General features: G+C 48.1%; 2 protein-coding genes and 1 long non-coding RNA gene across 6 annotated transcripts in view; 2 read left to right on the top strand and 1 right to left on the bottom strand.

Annotated features, from left to right (window-relative positions):
- Nucleotides 1-18,562, bottom strand: part of FADS2 (fatty acid desaturase 2) — a 45,881-nt gene extending 27,319 nt beyond the window's left edge. The window contains exon 1 of one of the 4 annotated variants that reach the window (XM_070783373.1): nt 18,533-18,562. In XM_070783373.1, coding sequence (XP_070639474.1) covers nt 18,533-18,547 — 15 coding nt within the window. In that variant the 5' untranslated portion in view covers nt 18,548-18,562. Of the gene's footprint in view, nt 1-1,120; nt 1,270-1,346; nt 1,398-9,497; nt 9,865-18,532 lie in introns of those variants that run through there. The other 3 variants (XM_019954811.2, XM_070783372.1, XM_070783374.1) reach the window with 3 other exon arrangements.
- Nucleotides 8,955-25,856, top strand: part of FADS1 (fatty acid desaturase 1) — a 107,031-nt gene continuing 90,129 nt past the window's right edge. The window contains exon 1 of the mRNA XM_019954808.2: nt 8,955-9,348. Within this exon, the coding sequence (XP_019810367.2) occupies nt 9,055-9,348 (294 nt within the window). The 5' untranslated portion in view covers nt 8,955-9,054. The remainder of the gene's footprint in view (nt 9,349-25,856) is intronic.
- LOC139180785 (uncharacterized) lies at nt 18,668-22,768 on the top strand. The gene is made up of 2 exons (XR_011565035.1): nt 18,668-20,753; nt 21,063-22,768. It is a non-coding gene; the product is annotated as an uncharacterized lncRNA (long non-coding RNA).

The raw sequence follows: 25,856 nt of genomic DNA, 5'->3' as shown, positions 1-25,856 counted from the left end.
GATACACAAGTGTTCAATTCTTTCAAGTTTTCTGTATATTTGGAAATTTTCAAAATTTAAGAGAAAACAAGGAAGAAATGAGGAAGATGCTGACAATTCATAAAAGTGTGTTCAGCCCCCCTGCCCAAGTATCTCCCAAGGGTGATTGCCAATATTCGTCTGTTTCCTGGCATCAAGCCCTTTTGCCCGGTCTTTATTCTATCTGTGTCTAGAACAGACTGACAAAGCAACACTTTGTGCAGAGGAAAACTGGGCCTGGAGTCTTTTAAAAATGTCTGCACCCTGACCTTGCTCAATCAAAAGGGATGGCAGCAGAGGATCAGAGCAAGTACCTCTTCAGAGAAGAGATGGGTTGCTATTGTAGGGGCCCAGATCAGGCAGCGAGGAGCCTGGGGTCTGCTCTGGGCCAGCAGCCACCTCCGCCCCACCCCCGCCTCCATCTCCTCTGCATGTGAGGACCCTCCCACCCCACGGTTCCGAGGGCCTGAGAAAGGGCTCATCAGGAGCCCCCAGAGGCCTTGGTGGTAAGGCAGTGAGTGTGTGGGAGTGCTAAGTCGCTTCAGTTGCATCCAACTCTGCGACCCCATGGACTGCAGCCCACCAGGCTCCTCTGTCCATGGAATTCTCCAGGCAAGAATACTGGAGTGGGTTGCCATGCCCTCCTCCAGGGATCTTCTCAACCCTGGGATCGAACCTGCATCCCGGGCAGCTCCTGCACTGCAGGCAGATGCTTTACCCCTGAGACACCGGGAAGCCAGCCTGCAGTGAGCACAGCCTTCCAAAGTCAGAGCTGAGAAAGACCCTGTCACTGCTTCACCTCAAATGACACCACAGCTTTTGAGAAGCAAAGGGGAAGTTCTCGGTATGGCGGTTTCCTGACGAACAACGGCTGATAATAATGAAACAATCTCTACTCTGCCAAGCCATCGCCTCTTACCCAGCACCCACTGCCTCCCCCGACCAGGTCCAGGTCACATCTCCCAGCCTCGGCTGAGGAACCTGGAGGAGCAGATAAGACTCCTGTCCTGACCGAGGCCACCCCTGGGCCATCTCTAGAGGCCAAAGGAGAGGAAGGACCACAACGTGCCAGGTGGGGAGAAAGGAAAGTGGTCTCCCTTACCTCCCTGAAGCCTGAAGCCCCACTTTACAGATCAAGGCACTGGAGCCTGGGAAGGTGACATTCAAGTGGCAGTTGTTGTTTAGTCGCTCAGTCGCGTCTGATCCTTTTGCGACCCCGTAGACTGCAGCCTGACAGGCTCCTGTGTCCATGGGATTCCCTAGGCAAGAATACTGGAGTGGGTTGCCATTTCCTCCTCCAGGCAGTCTTCCTGACCCAAGGACCGAACCTGGATCTCCTGCGTTGCAGGCAGATTCTTAACCATCTGAGCCACCAGGGAAGCCCTGTTCATACAAAGGCCTCGATCAGCATGAGCTTCTTCCTCCTGAAAGTTGCCTTTTTGTGTGTCCCCTTGCAAGTGTCACAGGTGCGCCTCACAAGGTTGCAGGGGGCTCCCAGCAGCTGCTCCGTTAAAGCATCTGGCTCACACGAGGTAGGCCAAGGGGCAAGGTAGTACAGGCCAATCCACGTGTTGACTTTGGAACAAGAACTGAAAACAAGCTTTATCCTCATCTGACAGGGAGACTGGAACCAAAGACTTTCCAGGAAGGCCAGGGACGCAGGTGAAGGGGAGGGAGTGGCCAGTGGTTGGGTGGCAGACTTACCCCCAGGAGGGTAGATGTGTGTATTAGATGCTAGGGAGGTTACGTTGTAGATAAAGGACCAAAACACCCAGATTCCCCAATGAAAGACCTTCACCAGTTCCTGCTTCCACCATCTCCCGTTTCCCACGCCAGCCCTTTCTGCATGAAGAGATCCTCCCTGTCCAGCCACCATGTGCTGAGCAGAACTCACAGCTCCTCCTGCACTGACCACCAGGTGTCACGTCTTATTTCTGGCTGTGTCCACCTCTGCGGCATGCTGTGTGTGTGTGCTCAGTGGTGTCCAGCTCTTTGCAAGACTATAGATTGTAGTCCGCCAGGCTCTTCTTCTGTCCATGGGATTTTTCCAGGCAAGAATACTGGAGTGCGTTGCCATTTCCTACTCCAGGGGATCTTCCAGACTCAGATCTCGAACCTGCGTCTCTCACGTCTCCTGCACTGGCTGGTGAATTCTGGGAAGCCTCCCACCTCTGCAGAGCAAGGTGAATCTCTAATCCAGCTTCCCACTTCTGGGCACATGGCCAGGGACTGGGGAAGCTCAGGAGAAGCAAACTCAGGGCAGACAACACTGCCAGCAGTGGCCCTAGGCACAAGGATTCTGCAGAACAAGGGATTACAGAGGGAGATGCAGAGGAGGGACCCTTTGTTCTCAGCTGGATCCAAGGATGCTGACTTCCTTTCCACAGTGGGGAGATTTAAGCAGGATGAGGGCAGGGTGGGAAGCCCCTGTACCATGTCCCCTCCAAGGGAAAGAAGCAATGGAGGCTGGGGTGGGGGGCCCCACCCCGCAGTGTTCTGTGGCCAGAGGGCTCCTGACGAGAGGGTCCCTGCTGATGCCAGGCACAGGCAACCCAGGCATGAAGGGATTACAGCAAGGGAACACATCTCAGTAAAATGCTGAACATATCAGCAATGCTAGGGCTGGGTACCAGACCTCCCAGAGGCTACAGCCAGCAGGAAGTGGACTGCTCCCACAAAGATCTAGCTGAGGGGGTGGAGCTGTCTTCAAGAGGCACAGACACCAGAGGGATTTCATATAAATATCTTTTACCTTTGGCAACAAAGAGGTCACCAAGTTTCCTCTGCTTCCTGCTTCTTCTTTTCTGGTTTACTGAACTCCCTACTATGCGGACTGGTTCCAAATTGGGAAAGGAGTACGTAAAGGCTGTATGTTGTCACCTTGCTTATTCAACTTACATGCAGAGTACATCATATGAAATGCCGGGCTGGATGAAGCACAAGCTAGAATCATGACTTGCTGGGAGAAATATCAATAACCTCAGATATGCAGATGACACCACTATTATTCAAAAAGCAAAGAGAACTAAAGAGCCTCTTGATGAAAGTGAAAGAGCAAATAGGTGGGGAAACAATGGAAAGAGTGACAGACTTTATTTTCTTGGGCTCCAAAATCACTGCAGATGGTGACTGCAGCCATGGAATGAAAAGACACTTGCTCCTTGGAAGGAAAGCTATGGCAAACCTAGTAGTAGTAGTAGTGTAGTGAAAGTCATGCAGCCGAGTCCGACTCTTTGCGATCCTATGGACTGTACAGTCCATGGAATTCTCTAGGCCAGAATACTGGAGTGGGTAGCCTTTCCCTTCTCCAGGGGATCTTCCCAACCCAGGGATTGAACCCAGGTCTCCCACATTGCAGGCGGATTCTTTTTACCAACTGAGCCACGAGGGAAGCCCATGACAAACCTAGACAGCATATTAAAAAGCAGATACATTATTTTACCGACAAAGGTCCGTATAGTCAAAGCTATGGTTTTTCCAGTAATGGGGGATGGATGTGAGAGTTGGACCATAAGGAAAACTGAGAGCCGAAGAATTGATGCTTTTGAACTGTGGTGTTGGAGAAGACTCTTGAGAGTCCCTTGGACAGCAAGGAGATCACACCAGTCAATCCTAAAGAAAATCAGTTCTGAATATTCATCGGAATGAATATTCATTGGAAGGACTGATGCTGAAGCTGAAACTCCAATACTTTGGCTACCTGATGCAAAGAACCAACTCATTGGAAAAGACCCTGATGCTGGGAAAGATTAAAGGGAGGAGGAGACAAGACGACAGAGGATGAGACGTTGTGTAACAGGAGGGAAAGGGGCAGGGCACAACTTTTAAAAGAATGACATAGCCCAAGGACACAACATAAACCAATTAGAATCAAATGGGACCAAAGTGACAGACAAGACTAGATCTTAATCCTCAATTAACAAGTGAAATGACACACCCAGAGGTGCCATGACAGTTCCACAGCGCTGTTAAAAGACCAAGGAGAGGGAGGTGGCCCAAATCCTGGAAATCTCCAGCCCTTCCCGCAAAATAGCTGGAATAATCCTCCCACTCATTAGCATATGAAATTACCCAGCCTATAAAAACTAACCATATCAAATTTTGCAGCCGCATTCGCCCTCTGTGATGGCCCACACTCTGTCTGTGGAGTGTGCTTCTCTCTATATCTGAATAAATCCACTTCTTACCTATCACTTTCTCTCTCACCGAATTCTTTCTGTGATGAGACATCAAGAACCTAAGCTTCATTATGTCCTGAAACCAGGTACCATGGGTTTTGGCTGTTTCAAGTTCCAAGCAGGGTTTTGGCTGGTTTCGAGTTCCAGCCACATGGGTTCAAGTTCCAAACTGGATTTTGGCTAGGTTTGAGTCCCAGCCATGTGGGCTGAAGTCCCAAGCTGGGTTTTGGCTGGTTTCGAGTCCCAGCCATGTGGGTTCAAGTCCCAATCTGAGGTAAACGGTTTCAGTTGGATGGTATCACCAACTCGTTGGACATGAGTTTGAGCAAGCTCTGGGAGTTGGTGATGGACAGGGAAGCCTGGTGTGCTGCAGTCCATGGGTTGCAAAGAGTAGGACAGAACTGAGTGACTGAACTGAACTATTATGCATGCTGGGAACCTATATACCCATGTGCAGGAGGCTAAGGGTCCCACAGTAATGACCCTGCACACCAGTAGAGTGTTCTGAAATTTAAAGAGTGACTCACCCACAGCCAATGTAAGCCTGATAATAAATAACCTTCCCATTTCATAGACCTGGAAAGTGAAGTTCAGGGTTAAGTGCCTTGCCTAGGATTCCTAAAGCTAGGACTCAAACCCAGGTCCTCTGCCTTTCAAACCTGCAGCATCCTGACTTGAGGAGGCCAGAGATTCATTCCATTTTCAAGCTGTCGCCTTTTCCCAAGAACAGCTTAGGAGAAATGAAAAGAGGAATGAATCTTGACCTCTTCTCACCTTCCCTGGGTTCCCAGAGGCGATGGATGCAGACAGGGCAGGAAGTCACTGTGACAATGCACAGAGGTGGGGCAGCTGGGGTCTAGAGGTAAAAGTTCCAGATTCAAGTCTCCGTTTGAAAGGAGAGAAGTAAATCCAGCAGGTGCACTCACTACCTTTTAGATATTCACCTTTGTGCCCAGGACCAACTTGGGGCTACAGAGATGCTGGGGAAAATGTGTGATGAGTAACTGTAAGAGCATGCTTAGTTGTGTCTGATTCTTTACCCCATGGACTGCAGCCCACCAGCTTCCTCTGTCCATGGGATTTTCCAAGCAAGAATACTGGAGTGGGTTGCATTTCCTCCTCCAGGGGAATCTTCCTGACCTGGGGACTGAACTCGCATCTCCTGCATTGCAGGCAGATTCTTCACCTGCTGAGCCATCAGGGAAGCCCGAAAATGTATGATGAGTCTTTGTTAAACATGAAAAGTTCTGGATGGAGGGTGGGAAGGAGGTTTGAGATGAATTAAGAGTTTGGGATTAACACATACACACTACTATATATAAAATAGATAAACAACGAGGGCATTACTGTATAGCACAGGGAACTATATGCGATATCTTGTAATAGAATCTGAAAAAGTCTGAAATCTGTATGTATGTATATAACTGAATCACTTTGCTGTACATTTGAAACTGACACAACACTGTAAATTAACTATACTTCAATAGGAAAAAAAAAAAAAAAAGTTCTGCAGCGGTGGACTCTGCCTCTGAAAGAGGAAAGACGCCCTGGGACACAGGCAAGGGCTCCCTTTGCCCACAGCAAGACAAAGACTGGAGAAGAGCCAGAGGACTAGAAGGGAAGAAACCCAAGGTGAAAACAGGAAGGAGTAGAGGAGGCGGGAAGGGAAGATGGGCTAGGAGGTCTCCCTGATGGTAGATCCTGATAGTGGTCTGAGTGCTGCCAAGAGGTGCTTCCCTGGTGGCTCAGATGGTAAAGCGACTGTCTGCAATGCAGGAGACCTGGGTTTGATCCCTGGGTTGGGAAGATCCCCTGGAGAAGGAAATGGGAGCCCACTCCAGTACTCTTGCCTGGAAAATCCCATGGGCAGAGGAGCCTGGTAGGCTGCAGTCCATGGGGTTTCAAAGAGTCAGACACGACTGAGCGACTTCACTTTGCCAAGAGGGGCTTCCCAGGTGGTGCTAGTGGTAAAGAACTCGCCTCTCAGTGCAGGAGATGTTAAGAGATATGGGTTTGATCCCCAGGTTGGAAAGATCTCCTAGAGAAGGGCATGGCAACCCACTCCAGTATCCTTGCCTGGAGAATTCCACGGACAGAGGAGTCTGAGAAGCTCCATAGGGTCACAAAGAGTCTGAAGCGACTTAGCAGGTACGCTGCCAAGATAGCAAGGTTTTTAAACCCAGCATCAATGAGAGCTACTCACTACAGGCCTGATCTGTACAATTGTGCCTTGTGAGCTGTAAAAATGTAGTTTCATTTTTTACGCTTGAAAGCAGAAGGACCAAATGACAACTGCTTGTTCTTGCTCTTCGGTAACAGGAAAATCCCCTGTTGAGGCCCCAGATTATCTGGCTTCCTTGACTGCCAGCCTCCGGTGAGGATTCTACTGCATCTAGATTGGCTCAGAACAGTGCATTCGAGTGCTCCCAGGAAGCTGACCTCTATCTACCCATCAACCCTTCCCAAACTTTACAAGACTGTAAATACTCTCATTGCCCCCACTCTGAGGAAGTCCATGCCCAAGAGCAAAGCCACTTGTTCAACAGCCAGAAAGTAGTCTCTCCATTCCCAGCCTGTTCCCGTGTCCCTGGAGTCCCCTCTCCAGAGACACCAGACTTCCTGTGTGGTCTTTTTCAATTGTGGTCCCAAGCAAAAGAGAGATGGGGAGGGAGAGAGAGAGATGGGGGGAGAGAGAGAGAAAATCCAGTTGCTCACTCCACCATTATTTAACAAGATTAATGCATTTCATGCCCCAAAAGTTTTATCTCACAAGGCAGTAAGCTCTGGGCATAGCGATTCTGTGTCTTGCTACACCAAATAGACCTGGCATAGATTTTAAAAAGTTTCCTCCAAATTCCTCTTTGTTTACTTTACATTCCAGCTGTTACATAATCCTCACTCTTACACTCACTTCTCTGATAACGTAATATGTTAGAACCTTGTCTGTAGTCTATTACAAGTTAATCTCTAAAGGGATGTTTGCCTATAAACTTAAATTATACATAATGGCTCATTTCTGGGAAACTGCTTCCCAGGTAATGAACATTGAGCTAAAATATTAATACCTTTGTTTAGCTCCCAGAAAACCTCCTGACCAAACCTGTGAATGACTGCAGGGAGGAAGACACTAACACATCCCCTCATGAGGCTAATGGAAACCAGAACTGTTCGACTTTACTCCTTCCCCTTTAAGTATAAAAGGATCCTGAATTCTAACTCAGGCAAGATGGGTCTTTGGGGCAGGAGCCCACTCTCTTCTCAGTTTGGTGGCCTTAGGTATAAAGTTCTTATTCCTTGCCACAACAACTGTCTCTTGACTACTGGCCTGTCATACAGTGAGCAGTACAAGCTTAGACTTGGTATGTTGCAGTAAATAATACTCCATTGCATTTATCTAATGCTTGCAGTTTATGAAATGCCTTGCCAACCTAGGAAAATATATTTATTTAACACTATGGAATAAATGGGCTTCCCTCTCCCTGGTGGCTCAGACAGTAAAGAATCTGCCTGTGATGCGGGAGACCCAGGTTTGATCCCTGGGTGGCGAAGATTCCCTGGAGAAGGAAATGGCAACCCACTCCAGTATTCTTGCCTGGAGAATTTCACGGACAGAGGAGCCTGGCGGGCTACAGTCCATGGGGTTGCAGAAGAGTTGGACACAACTGAGCAACTAAAGAACAACAATGGAATAAACAGACCAATCCACCAGACCAATCCACGGGCTTTTGACTTTTCTAGGAAACTTTTCAATGAAGGCTCAACCATGGGCAGGAACCTTCAGAACTTATTAATGAAGTCATGGCAAGACTCCAACCAAGAGTCAAGTCTTTACTTGGGAACTCCTCTTATGCCACCTCCTCACAGGGTTGTATAAAGGTCCCAATGAAATAATAAACTGATGGTACTTAAAAATCTTATACCCACTTAAGTCACGATCACTTTCACAGCCCCAAGGGCTTAAGCCAAGTTCACAAGCAAGTAAAATGGTATGGGGCCAAAAGCTATCACTGACCCTCTGCTGGTCAAAGCAAGGGGCCAAGTAACAGCTTAGATTATAGCTGTCTGACCTGCCCCATCCTTTGACTCTGCCTGTCCCAAAGAGATAGAAGAGGTAGGGAGATGTAGAACCCCACCCACTGACAGGCCCATAGAGCTTGAACAGCAAAAGCCCAAACAGGTCAGCATGCCAGACCTCCAGGTGGGATGAGCTATGTCAAGTTGATCCCTCCCTAGTCACCTCTCCCAAGTTCTCCGCGCTGTCACACCTCTGCTTCCGGCTCACTGCCACCAAGGGTGGTCCCTTTCTTTCCTCCCTGCCTCTCTGAGTTCAGGAGGAGGTGGGGGTGCTGTGCAGTCACAAAGCTGCAGGTTTGGTGCCTAAAGTTGAGGGTGAGATGGGCAGCCTTGGCTCCGGGAAGATCCTAGGGCGCCCCTACCTCTCCCAGGGCAGGATGAAGGAAGGGCATTCTTGGCAGGATTTGGGAACACAGGACCATTGAGCTGAAGTCCCACAGTAACCTCGGGTGCAGCCGGACCTGTTGCCCAAGCCAGCCTAGTGCTGCTATATCGTCCCGTCCCAAGGCCCCCTCCACCTGGGCTTTGCAATCTCCAGCCCTTTTTCTTTCTACTAGTTTTCCATCAGCACCGCCTCCTCCCTCCCCTTCAAGAACGCCGATCTCTGCGGGAGGTGGGGGCGGGGAGGGGGGGGTCTCGGTAGTCTCTGAAAGCGTGGGAACAGCAGCTACCAGGCGGGGTCTCCGAGGCAGCCATTGCGGACCGTCTGAGACTGGAATTCCAGCAGGAGCGAGACCTGGCCGAGGACTAGCTTTCCTTCCCCGCCCCCTTGTCTGGCCGGAGAATGGGGGACGCGCGCCGAGTCCTACACCTGGCTCCTCTCCCGCTCCTCTCCGCTGGGCCCAGGGGCGGCCATCTTCCACGCTGGGGGCGCCAAAGTCCCAGGGTCCCGGCGCCCCGCTCTGGGGGTCTCGGGCTCCGGATGAACCCGGAGGAAGGAACGGACGCAAGGGTCCAAGCGCGCGCGATAGATCCTGCACGGATCTCCACCGCTCGGATCTGCCTCCCGGGCTCCAAAATCCGACCCCCACGGCACGCTGACCCAACTGCGCCACGGAACGAGGATTCGGAGCGGGAGGTGAGCGCCGTAGACACTTTTCCTTCCCTCCGGGACGGCCCCCCAAGCTCCATTCGGCGCTGGAGGTCTTGTCTGACGCCCTGGGACCCACGGCTCCTGCCTCCCTCCTGCAGCGGAGAAGGGTGGCGGGAGAGGCCCCAGGCCCTTACCGTAGCATCTTCCCCGGCATAGTGCCCGATGACCCGCTGGCCCCCGGGGTGCCGGCTGGACCATTTAGTGATGTTGTAGACCTTGCGATCGATGACCAGCCACTTGTCGGTGCGCAGGTTGTGCTTCTGAATCTCCTCCCAGCGGAAGGTAGGCATCGGCGCCTCAAGCTCGGTGGCCCCCTCGTCCTGGTTTCCCCCCTTCCCCATGCTGCCTGCTGACCGGGTGGCCCAGTGCACTGCGGTGAGTGCTGTCCGGGCCCTTCTCCTTTCGGCTTTTGTCTTCTCCTCCTCCTCCTCCCACGACGTCCCCTCCCCCAGCCTCCTGGCCTCGGCTCCGGAGTATCCTTGCCTTCCTCTCCGCTTCCAAGTGCCCCCAAGCGGTCCCCTCCCTCCAGCCCTCCCTCCGCCCCCCTCCCCACCCCCTACCCCCAGCTTGCAGTGGACTTTTGCCTGCAAAACTCCTGGGTAGCTCAGGGCCTCGAAACCTCCTCTGCCCGCCCCTCCGGCTCCCCCCGCCCGGGGCTCCGCATCCTCCCGCGTTCCCCTCCGCCTGGGTTTCCACAGTGATCAGCAGAGCGCCTGCACCAATCCGGGCGCGTCGCCCCTCCTGCCATTGGCCCAGGAGGATCTTTCGAAGGCCAGCGGGCTGGGGCAGCGGTTCCCGGCTCCCCCGCCTGCCCGGCCACGAGGAGTCCAGAGGGGCCGGGAGGCCGGTTACGTGTCCGAACTCCTCCCTCCCCCCACTCCAGCCCGGGGCGCCCGAGGAGATCCCAGGGGAGCCTTGCAGGCAAGAGGGGGCGGCGGTTGGGGTTCCGGACGCTGACGCGCACGCCGGCGACCTTCGCTCCCGGGTGTGCACCTGATGCCCGCACAAAGAGGGCCGCGCGGCTCCGCGCGCTTTGCGGTGGGGACCAGCCCGAGGCCGGGCTGGCGGGCGCGCAGGCGCGGCCAAGCCGCCGGGCTGGCTATTTCCACTGGGACCAGCCTGGTTAGGTGACGCCCTCCCCTAACCCGCTGGAATCGGGACTCCAGTATCTCCACATTGTGCTCGCTGTCCACACTGGCGCCCTCCTGCAGCCTCCCTGGGGGAACGCCAGCCTGCGGCTGCTCAGGGCTCCAAAGCCTGTAATCAGTGGATCTTAGAAAAGAATTGTGGAACCTCTGATGTGCTTCCTTGTGTTCGGCGCCGTGGTGGGGAGAGGACGGAGGGGGACGCAGTGGTGGGGAGAGTAGGGACGCGAGGACTTGGTTCTGGCCCTGAACTCAGAAATCTCGCAATTGGGAAGACATACTATGGAAACAATACAGGACCTCATACGATGAACTGTTCAGTGTTGTTATACAGACTCCGGGAGATAAAGATGCGGATATCAAAAGAATAGACCTATGCAGGCCCCCAGCGCTAATGGACCGAGCTGCTTGGGATTATTGCCCTAGGGAAAGGATTGCCTGGCTTAGAAAGCTGAATTCCTCTACCCTCCCAGGTTTTTGCCTAGTCTAATAATTAAAATGATATAAGATATTATCAGGAGAAAAACAAACATTTAATAATATGTATACCTCCTGTAGGGCTTCCCTGAAGGCTCAGATGATAAAGAATTTGCCTGCAATGCAGGAGACCCAGTTCTGATCCCTGGGTCTGGGGAGATCCCCAGGAGAAAGAAATGGCAACCCACTCCAGTATTATTGCCTAGAGAATTCCATGGACCGAGGAGTCTGGTGGGCCACAGTCCATGGGGTCACAAAGAGTCAGACAGGACTGAGAGACTAACACTTCCATTTTTCACACCTCCAGTATATATGTGAGACCTCCAGTATACATGTGAGATACTCAGAAAAGCTGAGTATCTCCCTGAAAATGGCAGAGTGGAAGCTCTTCGCCCTAAATATCATCTTCAGTTAAAAAAAACAAGAGATGTGGGACTTCTCTGGTGGTCCAGTGGTTAAGAATCCACCTGCCAATGCAGGGAACACTGGTTTGATTCCTGGTTGGGGAAGATCCCACATGCCTCAGAGCGACTAAGCCTGTGTGCCGCAAGTATTGAAACCCTGGTGCCCAGGGCAGGTGCTCTGCAACAAGAAAAGGCACTGCGGTGAAAAGCTGGCACACTAGAAGGAGGGGTGGCCCCCACTTGCCACAACTAGAGAAAGCTCATGAGTAACAACCAAAGAGCCAGTGCAGCCAAAAGTAAATACATATGTATTTAAAGCAGAAGATGTAGGATTTCCCTGGTGGTCCAGTGGCTAAGACTCCGCTCTTCCATGAAGGGGGCCAGATTCCATCCCTGGTCTGGATCCCACATGCCAAAGCGAAGAGTTCACATGCCACAGCTAAGTCCCTGCCCAGCCAAATAAATAAATAAAAATAAATATTTAAAACAACAAACAAAAATGCTGGGGGTGGAGACCTATGGAAGGTCACCAGGGAAAGCACAGTAAACAAGGTTAGGTTTTGTGCGGATCTGAGGTTTTATCTTCTGCACTGGACATGAGTTTGAGTCAACTTCGGGAGTTGTTGATGAACAGGGAGGCCTGGTGTGCTGTGGTCCATGGAGCTGCAAAGAGTTAGACACGACTGAGTGACTGAACTTAAGTGAACTCTGCACTGGTAAGTGTTTCTAGAAATAAGGTCATCTTCCTCTTCCTGGTACACTGAGGGAGATACCTTACAGATGGAGATTTCCCCTGTACATGTGAATGCCTCTTACAAAAGGGTAACTTCTACTCAGTTTTCAGAGTTTCTCATGGTCTGCAGTTTCTTAAAAGTAATCAGCCTGAAATAGCCCTATGCCAAAGAGTTAAATTCTGTGGTGGCAAATTTTGTTCCCGTATAGCAGAAAATTCCTTTGAAAATTTTCCAAGATGTCTCACAGCCCAGAAACTAAGTTGATAGATTGGTCCGTACCACATTGAACCAGTTTCCCAATGGTGAGAATAGGTCAGTTCAGTTAGAGTTACATACCTCATTTCAGGAGGTAAGTGATGGAACTGGGTCCCCAAAGTTAGCTCTATATTGTACAGGAAATCAGGTATTTAATAAGAGGAATTTCTTTTTCTTTTTTAACTTTTAATTTTGTGTTGGGGTATAGACGATTAACAATGTTGTGATAGTCTCAAGTGAGGGACTCAGCCACACACGTATATGTATCCATTCTCCCCAAACTCCTCTCCCGTCTAGGCTGCCACGTAACACTGAGTAGAGTCCGTGTGCTATACAGGAGGTCCTTGCTGGTTATCCATTTTAAATCCAGCATCGTGTACAAGCAACCATACGTTCGTTCTCCAAGTTTGTGAGTCTTAAGAGGAACTTCTAAGGAAACAAAGTGAATGATTGGAGCAAGTTGTAACCCAGTGTCTGAGTCCTGAGAGCATCCAGTGAGAGCTGATGTCAGTTCTAGATGTCAGGCTTAAAGCATCTTCAGATGGAGGGCAAGTGGTGGCAATCAGATGCTCCTGATTCGCAGTTTGAATGTCTGATGATATCATCAGGCATACTGGTAGCCCATCAAATTTTTCTGAATGGCCCAGACAACAAACACAAAGAAGATTGTCTAAATATGAGCTATTGTGGCAATTTCTCTGAAGTTTATATCAAGTCATTCAGTCTGTAGGGCTTCGAGGAAAAGAGCAGCTTTTGTTCTTAGTGATTCCAAGTTAGAAGGGTGGGAGAAAATTGGAAAGTTTAGTTTGGAACATCATAACCAGATATTGAAGGAAACTAGTAGAATTCAGGATCCAGTTCAGTTCACAAGTAAATAACAAAATCTCAAAGACAATGAACAGCACTAGAGTCTGATATCTACAAAGGTGTGCTATTGAAGCAATTTTTCTCTTTAAAATCACCCTGTTCAGTCACTAAGCTGTGTCCGACTCTTTGCAACCCCTTGGACTGTAGCACGCCAGGCTTCCCTGTCCTTCACCATCTCCTGGAGTTTGTTCAAATCCGTATCCATTGAGTTGGTGATGCCATCCAGTCATCTCATCCTCTGTTGCCCCCTCTTCTGTCCTCAATCTTTCCCAACATCAGGGTCTTTTCCAATGAGTCGGCCCCTCGCATCAGGTGGCCAAAGTATTGGAGCTTCAGTATCAGTCTTTCCAATGAATATTCAAGGTTGATTTCCTTTAGGATTGACTGGTTTGATCTCTTTGCTGTCCAAGGGACTCTCAAGAGTCTTCTCTAGCACCACAGTTCAAAAGCATCAATTCTTTGGCACTCAGCCTTCTTTATGGTCCAACTCTTACATCCATACAAGACTACTGGAAAAACCATAGTTATACGGACCTTTGTCGGCAAAGTAATGTCTCTCCTTTTTAAGATGATGTCTAGGTTTGACATTGCTTTTCTTCCAAGGAGCAATTGTCTTTTAATTTCATGGCTGCAGTCACCATCCACAGTGATTTTGCAGCCCCCCAAAATAAAAGCTGTCACTGTTACTGCTTTTTCCTCATTTATCTTGCATGAAGTGATGGGACTGGATGCCATGATCTTAGTTTTTGGAATGTTGCGTTTTAAGCCATCTTAAAATCACCTTAATTTCTACCAAAGATAGACAAATTAAGACCAATTTGTTTGCAAAGGAAGTATAGCCTCATCAGACTTGGCCAGATCATCTACATAAGTGCAGCAAGAATAGTGATTGATCATGTAGGCTGTCTAAAATCTGGTTTGAGGGAACTTTACATAAGGAATCTTCAGAGTGAAATTTTCACAGCTTCTTGAGGTCAAGAAGCCAAGTCAAGGACCAGCCATTGTGAAAATTAATTAACAGAAACCTCATTTAAGATGGAGTTGGGAGGTCAGAAGAGGGAGCTCTCATGCCCCACCATTCAATGTCAATTGCAAACCCGATACAAAGTACTTTGTATAGTCCATGGGGTTGCCAGTCAGACAGGACTGAGCCACTTGCACTTTGCATCTCCAGCAGAAGAAGGTTACTACTTAAGGCCCAGCAGGAGGAAGGAAGAACTTCTCCTTGCCCTGCAACAGCCCAGGCAACGAGAGACTGTCACAACTCGGCCAATGAAAAGCCACTACATTTCAAACTTCCTGTTTCTTCCAATGGACTCCTTGCTTATACCAGCCCTCCCACCTTCCCTTTCTCTTCTATCAAAGAATGATTTTGAAACTGCTAGGTGGCGTTCAGCAAGAGGCAAAGTGATAGCTAAGAAGTGATTTATCAGATTAGGACACTTGTGGTGCTTACAAGTGGGTAGGAGAGAGGATGCTGTGCCCTGAGAACTTAGTGGGCTACAGTTTTATAATCAAAGGAAAAGTGTGTGGTGGGGGGGGGGGCGGCGGGAAGACCACTTTATTCTTCATTCTTGAGTAGACGTCACGATTCCATCATGAGTTCCTCCTCCAGGTTGGACAGTGGAGTTTTCATATCCCTACATGGTCAAGCTGGGACTGTCATGGCACTATGGAAAAATAATTTCAGGTCTCAGTACAATGAGGAACTTTCACTTTGAAGTGTCACCTTTCCAGAAATTATTGTTTCTTTGGTGTGCAGAGAGCATGTCATAGAGGTCATTAACTTACTGAGCTCACTGGGTAGAATGTGGGTCTCATGCCACCATTGTTTTATTGTTTTGAGGCATGTCTCATGCCTCTGTTTCATGGTTTTATGATTAAGCAAACCTGTTTTCTTGAGTGATCATTAACTTACTGAGGTCTCCCAAAGCCCCCTAAAGTTCCCTCTATAATTGCCTAATGGGATTTCTGAGCTAACTATTTGATTATCCTACTCTGTCCCTATCAGTTCTCCCCTTTCTTCAGATTTGCTTGTGATTTGCCATAGGTTGTATGTACCAAATTGCAGTTCTTTGTTGTTCCCATATACACCTATTTTGCTGGTAAAATAACTGACTGTTTTGTTTTAGGTCAACACCATCAGACTCTCCTGCAAATCCTATAGATTTGAGTGAGTCCTCTATTTTTAAGGTTCCCCCAAATATCATGAGATTCCTGCCCCTGCCAGGAAGTGGCTGATGAAGGCCGTATTCATCTTGCTGGTAAGCTTGCTGGTAACCTTGTAAGCAAGGTGCCAGGCCAGCTTTGTGAAGGGGCTTTATTGGCTCCATAAAGTCAACCTGAGTTCTTTGTCAAATCTGAGTCTCTGCACATCTCTCAAACATGGCATTCCATCCTTATTACTAGGATAATCACATTGGTAATATAACCAATGTTTCTCGTTGTGTCCTATTATAAGGAGAACAGATTCTTAGAAACTAAGAGTTTCTGAATTCTGGAGGAATCTGGTAGAGAGAAGACATAAATGTTTCGCCTTTGTTCACAAGATATATTTTACTAAATTACTGTGAGTCATAGATAGCTTAAGAGAGAGAAGTTTCCTTAAGTGTGGAGAGCGTGACTGTGTGCGTGCATGCTCGTTCGTGCCCAAATTTTTGCAAAACCCCAGGCAGGCAGATTCTTTACCACTGCAGCATCTGGGAGGACGAAGTGTGAGAAGACAAAACCTTAAAGAGCCTCAAAGCAATAAAGCAAAGTCACAAAAAGTATAATCATTCTTATCCGTTTATTCAAGTCCATATTATTAATTCTTGATCTTTTGTTAGCAATTTTATGAATCCAGTTTTTCCTTAGGGTTCTGTTCATTCTTACCCAGTTCAGTTTTATGGTCTTAAGTTTATCAGAAATGTGTATTTGTCAGAATTCCTTTTCTTGAATCTCCTTGATTCTGCGTACATTGGAGTGTTTTCCTTTTCCTCTGGCTCCATTTAACCTAGGAAAAATTCCTGCTGGATCTGAATATCAGCTATCATGAGTTCAGCCAGACTGGTGGCCTCTCACCTGATTTTCTTTCTGTCTGTTATCGAACTGTTAATCTCAGGAGGTAATCCACAAAAACTTTTGAGAATCCTTCGTGCATTTAAGGCATTCTTTAACTATGGCCCTTAGCTTGGCCTTTGACCGAGAAGTGACAGGTATCTAAGAAAGACTGTCTGCAATCTCAAGCGGTTTTATTTTCAAAATTAATTGTCTAATAGTCTCTTCAGAGTGGAAAGGGAATTCAGGCAAAGGATTACTAGGATAAGCACTCAAAGGAGGACAGAGAAGAGCAGTAGGAATTAAGTTAATCTCATGGTTGGTTTTGTTTTTTTTTCTTCTGTAAATTATCTTTTAGTTTAAATTTCTTACGTTTGTTTGTTTGTTTAATTTATTTAGTTATTTTAGTTTTGGTTGTTCTGGGTCTTCATTGCTGCACTTGGGTTTTCTCTAGCTGTGGCGAGCAGGGGCTACCCTTCATTGTAGTCTGCGAGCTTCTCACTGCGGTGGCTTCTCTTGTTGCAGAGCATGGGCTTCAGCAGCTGCAGCATGCAGTCTCAGTCTCTCTGCAGCACGTGGAATCGTCCTGGACCTGGGATCAAACCCATGTCCCCTGCATTGGCAGGCAGATTCCAATCCACTGTACCACCGGGGAAGTCCTAATCTTTTGTTGTGATACCTCTTGTATCTTTATTTTTTATTAGCCTTTTACAACAAATCTTTCAAGAGGCAATTTTGGAAACTTTGGGAGGCTTCCACATAAAATTCCAATTAAAATAGGTATCCCTCTAACTGTTTGATTTCAGAAGCCCTTGCTTGTAAGTATACTTCCTAAATGGTCTTATCTAATCAGAATATTCCCCACTTTGGTCATGGTAGTTCTAGGCTATAATTTCTCTGAGGGCTGGCAGCAACTGGGTCGGAACCTAGCCACAAATGAAATGGAACCCACATATTCTGTCTAGCTGGGTGTGCTAAGTCACTTCAGTCATGTCAGACTTTGTGACCCCATGGACTGTAGCCCGCCATGCTCCTCTGTCCATGGGGATTTTCCAGGCAAGAATATGGGAGTGGGTTACCATGCCCTCCTCCAGGGGATCATCCTAGGGATAGAACCCACACCTCTTACGTCTCCTGCATTGGCAGGCGGGTTCTTTACCACTAGCGCCACCTGGGAAGCCCTAATCGGCTTTACCTCAATACAAAAAAAAAAAAAGTTAAAAAAAAGAGAGAAATGATTAAATATACAAACTAAAAAAAAAACAAAACAATGGGCTGTGGCTCAATTCTTGGAAATCCCCAACCCTTCCCCCACATAGTTGGAATAATCCTCCCATCCTTTAGCTTATGAAATTACCCATCCTTATAAAAAGTGACAAAGCTGTGCCCTGATGCCTCTCTCGCCTTCTGAGATGGCCCTCACTCTGTCTACAGAATGTGTATCTCCCTCAACGAACCTTCTTTCGCTTTACCATGACTCGCTCTTGAGTTCTTTCTTGTGCAAAGCCAAGAACCCACACTTGGCAGCCATCCCAGGGACTTGCCTGAGACATGACCATCTTCTCGAGCCTTCCTTTCTTTCCTGCAAGAGGCGTCCCCAAGAGAGTGAAAAACATGCAGCCACCACACGATCCAGAAAGTTCACTCTCAAAGACAGCCTAAGAAGTAAAACCCTTTGTTGCTACAGGCGGTAAGAATGATGTTGTGAAAATGTATCTCCAGTTTCCCAATCGCGAGCCGCGTGCCTTCAGTTATGGAACTGTTAATCTTTGACACCCGGCAGGTGATCCCGGCATGGATTTTTTTTTTTTTAGCACTAACAAAGCAACAGAAGTTGACAAGACAAAAGCCTCTTATGGACAAGGACACCTTAGGACAAAGTCGCATAAGAGCTGGCAAGGTTGAACAGAGAGATTGCGGAGAGCCCAGTTGCAAGGCCAGGTCATTACCTGAGCATCTGACTAACTGACTGATTAGATCCATAGCTCATATGGTGTCCATGAGATGCACACTGGTACATGCACCTCCCTGCTGGCACGAGACTTGACAGAACATTCTCACTGGGCATAAAGTCAAGCGCTCAGGACATGGATGACAGAGACAAAAGAAAATAGTAACCCTCCCTGGAAAGAAGGGGGTCAATAGAAAACTCATAACATTCTTAGCAAAATCCGGGAGCGCCAAGGAACTAATTCCACAGATATTTTCTCCTGCTAATCTAAATTTACACAAAGAAAAAGACTCTCACCTCTCTTATTTCCATCAGATCCTTCAGGCAGAGATCCAGGAGACTGATGTGATAAGAATTCTTAATTTCTGCCAGCTTTTGCCTGAGGCCCCAGGTTCTCTCAGCTGCAACAGTCAATTACACAGATTAAACTACGGGGGAGGCATTTTTTTCTTTTACCCTTCTAGGGTCTTTGACTAGTCTAATAATTTAACTGATGTAGGACAGATTACCCTGGTGGGTCAGATAGTAAAGAATCTGCCTGCCAATTGAACCCAGGAGACCTGGGTTCAATCCCTGGGTCAGGAGGATTCCCTGGAGAAGGAAATGGCAACCCACTCCGGTATACTTGGTTGGAGAATTTGATGGACAGAGGAACCTGGCAGGCTACAGTTCATTGGGTCGCAAACAGCTGGACACGACTCAGTGATGAACACACACATAAGACAGATTAACGGGCTTCCCAGGTGGTGCTAGTGGTAAAGAACTCACCTGCCAATGCAGGAGACATAAAAGAAGTGGATTTGATTCCTGGGTTGGGAAGATCCCCTAGAGGAGGGCATGGCAACCCATTCCAGTGTTCTTGCCTGGAGAATCCATGGACAGAGGAGCCAGGCAGGCTACAGTTCATAGGGTTGCAAAGAGTCACACACGACTGGAGCGACTTAGCATGCAAGCACGCAAGACAGATTAACAGGAGAAAAGCAAACAAAAAAATCTTAAGAACATGTATACCTCCTGTGTGGGGCTCCCTGGCCGCTCACTGGTAAAGAATCAGCCTGTCAATGCAGGAGATGTGGATTCAGTTCCTGGGTTGGGAAGATCCCCTGGAGAAGGAAATGGTGACTTACACCAGTACTTTTGTCTGGGAAATCCCATGGACAGGGGAACCTGGCAGGCTACAGTCCCCGGGGTCACAAAGAGTCGGACATGACTTAGTAACTAAAAAACAGCAACACCTCTTGTATACGTGGAAGATCCCCAGGAAGAATAAGTAACTCCCCAAAATGGCAGAAACCCTCACCTTAAACACCATCTTCAGCTGAGGACAAAAGGAGTTGGGGGGGAAAGAATTTAAAAAAGATAATTCCCAGGTGATCCAGTGGTTAAGACTTTGTGCTTCCACTGCAAGGTGAATGTTCGATCCCTGGCCTGGGAACTAAGATCCTTCTTGCCCTGGGTGGCAGCTAAAAAATAATAAATAAATAATAGAGGTGGTGGTGGTGGAGAATCAGTTTGGGATGTCACCAGGAAAAGCACAGTGAACAAAGGTTAGATTTTTCAGCAGATTGAATTCTCAGTCTTCTGCACTGATAAGACTTTCTAGAGGTAAGGTCATTGTCCTCTTCCCAGAACACAGAGGGAGATACCCTTATAAATGGAGATTTCCCTTATACACATGAATGTCTCTTATCAAAGGGTAACTTCTACTCAGTTTTCAGAGCTTCTCCCATGTCTGCAATTTCTTAAAATAATCAGCCAAAGAGACATATTTTGGGGTGGCAACTTTTGCTCCCCCATAGTAGTAAGAATGGGGAAGAAGGGAAGACAGCTTAGGGACTGAGTTAGGAGTGAACAAGTGGTCCTCATATTTCAATGGGGTGATTTCCAAGTCCTGAGTTGTGGTACCCTCAGATGGTAAAGAATCTGCCTGCCAATGCAGGAGACCTGGGTTCAATCCCTGCATCAGGAGTGTTCCCTGGAGAAAGAAATGGCAACCCACTCCAGTATTCTTGCCTGGAGAATTCGATGGACAGAGGAACCTGGCAGGCTACAGTCCATGGGGTCGCAAAGAGTCAGACATGACTGACTGACTAACACACACACACACTCATTAGCATCTCATCCCAACCCTGTAAGGTGGTCAGGATCCACACTGTTATAGCTACTTAAACATGGAGGGACTGCAGTTTAAGAAAGATGAAACAGCCAAATATGCACGGTTACAAGTGGCATGGACATCACACTGCCTCTCTCCTAATGGACTGTGGGAAGAACCATTGTAGAAACTGCTGGGTGCAGCTTGATGCAGTGAGAGGCTACGAAGATGACTCTGGACAACAGGTGGGAGGGCGGGGCAACGGGGCAGCCACAATGGGTCCTTTGCATGCCATCCCTGCAGTGGTCAGCCGCCTCTAGCAATGTCATGTCATGCTGGTCTCAGTTCCAGATGGTGAGAATGAGACTTCTCTGGCATTGGAGACTGGGCATAGACATTCACACCTAAAGCCTTGGTCACAAGGTAAGAGAGAATGAGGCAAACACTTGGGAAGAGTACACTGACTTTTATGCCTGTTAAAGGTTTGCTGGGACTTCCTTGGTGGTCCAGTGGTTAAGAATCCACCTGCCAATGCCGGGGATGCAGATTCAATCCCTGGTTGGGAAGATCCCACATGCCACGGAGCAACTAAACCCAAGCACCCTAGAGTCCATATACAGCAATGAAAGATCCCAAGTGCTGCAAATTAGTCAAACAAACAGATTAATTTTAAAATATATTTTTTAAAAAGTTTACTGAAACAGTAACCAATATTGTTGATTTTTGAAACAGGGATTAACACAATACATGGAGAAGATGAATGAAAAATGTAAAAAAGGTCCTGGAGCTCAGAGGAAGGAGTGCTAAATGAAAGGAAGACCCAGGGTGATCTCATGGGGGAGCTTCACAGGCTGAGAAAGGGGCATATGAGAAGGTACTGAAGCCCTAAAAGGCAGCCAGCATGTTTGCGGTGAGCAAGAAGGATGGATCGGCCACGGGGTGGGGCTCCCAGCAGATCCTTGGGAACCACTACCCAGAGTAGACCCTGAAAATCATCTGATGAAGACACGAATGAATGAGTGAATATAAGAAGAGTGAGGAATGGCTCCAGGAGGGTTCTGGTAAGAACTGCTCTGCTGTTGCTGCTGCTGCTAAATCGCTTCAGTCATGTCTGACTCTGTGCGACCCCATAGACGGCAGCCACCAGGCTCCCCCATCCCTGGGATTCTCCAGGCAAGAACACTGGAGTGGTTTGCCATCTCCTTCTCCAATGCATGAAAGTGAAAAGCGAAAGGGAAGTCACTCAGTCGTGTCTGACTTTTCACGATCCCATGGACTGCAGCCTACCAGGCTCCTCCATCCATGGGATTTTCCAGGCAAGAGTATTGGAGTGGGGTGCCATCGCCTTTTCCGAGAACTGCTCTGGGTAGGATTCAAACTGGGAAAAGCCTGGCATGCTGCTGGAAGGATGGCAAGACTGTATCATGGAGGAAGCAGGCAAACTCCTAAAGCAGGAGTGTGCTAGGAGGACCAGATCTATGATGTAGAAAGAGACTTTGGGGGACAAGTTGGAGCTGGGGTGGAATATAGGTGAGACATCCTACAAGAAGTAAGATCCGTTCAGAGGCACTGCAGCATCCCAGCAGAGAGAAGGGGAGGGAGTCTGCACTAAGGGAGAACTCTATTTTATTTTATTATTTTTGCCCCATCACGCAGCGTGTGGGATCTTAGTTCTGTGACCAGGGACTGAACCCAGGGCCATGACAATGAAAGTGAAACACAAGGGAACGGGGCAGACACAACCTTTAAAAGAATGACATAGCCTTTGGTGTTTAGTCACTCAGTAGTGTCTGACTCTTTGCAACCCCATGAGCTGTAGCCCACCAGGCTCCTCTGTCCATGGGATTTTCCAAGCAAAAACACTAGAGTGGGTTGCCATATCCTTCTGTGGGGGATTTTGCTGACCCAGAGACTGAACTCATGTCTCCTGCATTGGCAAGTGGATTCTTTATCACTGAGGCAAGGTAACGTAGCCATATGACATGACAGAAACTGGTTAGAACCAACCAGGTTCAAGATAGCAGAGGAGTTGACTTCCAGTAGACCTGAGCCTCATTAAACTCTCATTGTAATATATTAGCATATGCTGAATGACATGCCCACCAGTGTCATGGTGTTCTGTGGCCAACCATAAGAGGTCAGAAAGGGAGAGGTGGCCCAATTCCTGGAAATCTCCATCCCATACTCAAAACAGTTGGAAATAGCCGTTCCCTTCTGGAGGGGATCTTCCCAACCCAGGGATAGAACTTAGGTCTCCTGCATTGCAGGCAGATTCTTTACCAGCTGAGCTACCAGCGAAGCTTCCCAGTCATTAGGTTATGAAATTACCCACCCCTATAAAAATTGACAACCCATACACCTTCTGAGATGACCCTCACTCTGTCTGTGGTGTGTGTTTCTCTCTATGCTCTCTGAATAAATCCACATCTTACCTATCACTTTTTCACTGAATTCTTTCTGTGATGAGACATCAAGAGTCTGAGCTTCACTAAGTCCTGAAATGAAGTGTGATCGCAATTAAAAGACTGTGGGTTGAAGTCCCAACCGGAGTTGCACAGTTTCAAAAGCGCTGAGTCCTAACCTTGGGGCCACTAGGGAACTCCCCTAAGGGGGAATTTTAGAAGGCTGAAGTCTGCGGCATCATTTCCTTGCCCTACCTACCTCCTCCTGCTCTATTATTCATTACTCTCACTACTTGGATGGACTGGTGAGACTGTCCCCTTAGAGAAAATCCCCAGTTTTCCAACTGACTACAGGGTCCTTGAGGAATTAGGGTGATTTCGGAGAGGGATGAGCTTGCCATGGCTCCTGCCCCACAGAACCCTACCCTGGCACGCAGCAGTACCAAGGACCACAGCTCCTGGGGATCTTGTGAGGAACTCTTTGTGACCTTTGCACTTTATCAGGGACGAACAGACCAGCATGGGTGGCTTGGAGCTGAGGTCGTCTCAGCCAGCCAAGTGGGTCAAAGGGTGGGCAGAGTGGGGTGGTTACCCAGGAAGACAGAGCCTGGAAGGATGGAGCCCATGACACCAGTCCCCACAGAACTGGTGAGTGAGGTTTTCCGTCTTGTCCTCACCAGGAGTCTCTGAAGTCTGCAGCAGACTGGCGGAGTCCAGGTAGCAATCAGATCAGATCAGATCAGTCGCTCAGTCGTGTCCCACTCTTTGCAACCCCATGAATCGCAGCACGCCAGGCCTCCCTGTCCATTACCAACTCCCGGAGTTCACTCAGACTCCCGTCCATCGAGTCGGTGATGCCATCCAGCCATCTCATCCTCTGTCATCCCCTTCTCCTCCTGCCCCCAATCCCTCCCAGCATCAGAGTCTTCTCCAATGAGTCAACTTTTCGCATGAGGTGGCCAAAGTACTGGAGCTTCAGCTTTAGCATCATTCCTTCCAAAGAAATCCCAGGGCTGATCTCCTTCAGAATGGACTGGTTGGATCTCCTTGCAGTCCAAGGGACTCTCAAGAGTCTTCTCCAACACCACAGTTCAAAAGCATCAATTCTTCGGTGCTCGGTCTTCTTCACAGTCCAACTCTCACATCCATACATGACCACAGAGAAAACCATAGCCTTGACTAGACAGACCTTTGTTGGCAAAGTAATGTCTCTGCTTTTGAATATGCTGTCTAGGTTGGTCATAACTTTCCTTCCAATGAGTAAGCGTCTTTTAATTTCATGGCTGCAGTCACCATCTGTAGTGATTTTGGAGCCCAGAAAAATAAAGTCTGACACTGTTTCCACTGTTTCCCCATCTATTTCCCATGAAGTGGTGGGACCAAATGCCATGATCTTCGTTTTCTGAATGTTGAGCTTTAAGCCAACTTTTTCACTCTCCACTTTCACTTTCATCAAGAGGCCTTTGAGTTCCTCTTCACTTTCTGCCATAAGGGTGGTGTCATCTGCATATATGAGGTGATTGATATTTCTCCCGGCAATCTTGATTCCAGCTTGTGTTTCTTCCAGTCCAGTGTTTCTCATGATGTACTCTGCATATAAGTTAAATAAACAGGGTGACAATATACAGCCTTGACGTACTCCTTTTCCTATTTGGAACCAGTCTGTTGTTCCATGTCCAGTTCTAACTGTTGCTTCCTGACCTGCATACAGATTTCTCAAGAGGCAGGTCAGGTGGTCTGGTATTCCCCATCTCTTTCAGAATTTTCCACAGTTTATTGTGATCCACACAGTCAAAGGCTTTGGCATGGTCAATAAAGCAGAAATAGATGTTTTCTTGGAACTCTTGCTTTTTCGATGATCCAGCAGATGTTGGCAATTTGATCTCTGGTTCCTCTGCCTTTTCTAAAACCAGCTTGAACATCAGGAAGTTCACGGTTCACATATTGCTGAAGCCTGGCTTGGAGAATTTTGAGCATTACTTGACTAGCGTGTGAGATGAGTGCAATTGTGCAGTAGTTTGAGCATTCTTTGGCATTGCCTTTCTTTGGGATTGGAATGAAAACTGACCTTTTCTAGTCCTGTGGCCACTGCTGAGTTTTCCAAATTTGCTGGCATATTGAGTGCAGCACTTTCACAGCATCATCTTTCAGGATTTGGAATAGTTCAACTGGAATTCCATCACCTCCACTAGCTTTGTTCGTAGTGATGCTCTCTAAGACCCACTTGACTTCACATTCCAGGATGTCTGGCTCTAGGTCAGTGATCATACCATTGTGATTATCTGGGTTGTGAAGATCTTTTTTGTACAGTTCTTCTGTGTATTCTTGCCATCTCTTCTTAATATCTTCTGCTTCTGTTAGCAAAGAGACTGGTTAATCAGAGGGAGGGTGAAAGTCAAAGACAGCCAAAGAGGTCAGGCCTGGGCAGTGACAGGGAATGTGATGTGACATGGAGCACCTCACAGGCAGAGGACCAGCTGGCCCAAGCCAAAAGCTCTTTCTGGCCACTTTTGTCTCTTCCCTCCTTTGGTTAATAAATATGGCCAAGTCACCTCACTCTTTAAAAAGTCTTCACAGTCATCTTTTTTTCAAGCCACCACTGCTCCTTCACAGGCCATTAATTGTTGAATTTGGTGAACCACAGACCCTTTCTGGGTCTACTTTCTGTCTCCTATTCATTTCTCAGATTGCTATAATCTTCTCCAATTCTGAGAGTGGTGGTAACCATCCCTCCTATCTGTCTAGCATGTTCAGTTCAGTTCAGTCGCTCAGTCATGTCCAACTCTTTGTGACCCCATGGATGGCAGCATGCCAGGCTTCCCTGTCCAGCACCAACTCCTGAAGCTTACTCAAACTCATGTCCATCAAGTCGGGGATGCCATCCGACCACCTCGTCCTCTGTCCTCCCCTTCTCCTCCTGCCTTCAATCTTGCCCAGCATCAGGGTCTTTTCAAATGAGTCAGTTCTTCACATCAGGTGGCCAAAGTATTGTGCTTCAACTTCAGCATCAGTCCTTCCAATGAATATTCAGGACTGATCTCCTTTAGGATGGACTGGTTGGATCTTCTTGCAGTCCAAGGGACTCTCAAGAGTCTTCTCCAACACCACAGTTCAAAAGCATCAA

Source organism: Bos indicus, chromosome 29 (assembly GCF_029378745.1).
Source record: "Bos indicus isolate NIAB-ARS_2022 breed Sahiwal x Tharparkar chromosome 29, NIAB-ARS_B.indTharparkar_mat_pri_1.0, whole genome shotgun sequence".
Classification (NCBI taxonomy): domain Eukaryota; kingdom Metazoa; phylum Chordata; class Mammalia; order Artiodactyla; family Bovidae; genus Bos; species Bos indicus.
This window is presented reverse-complemented; position numbering and strand designations above follow the sequence as displayed.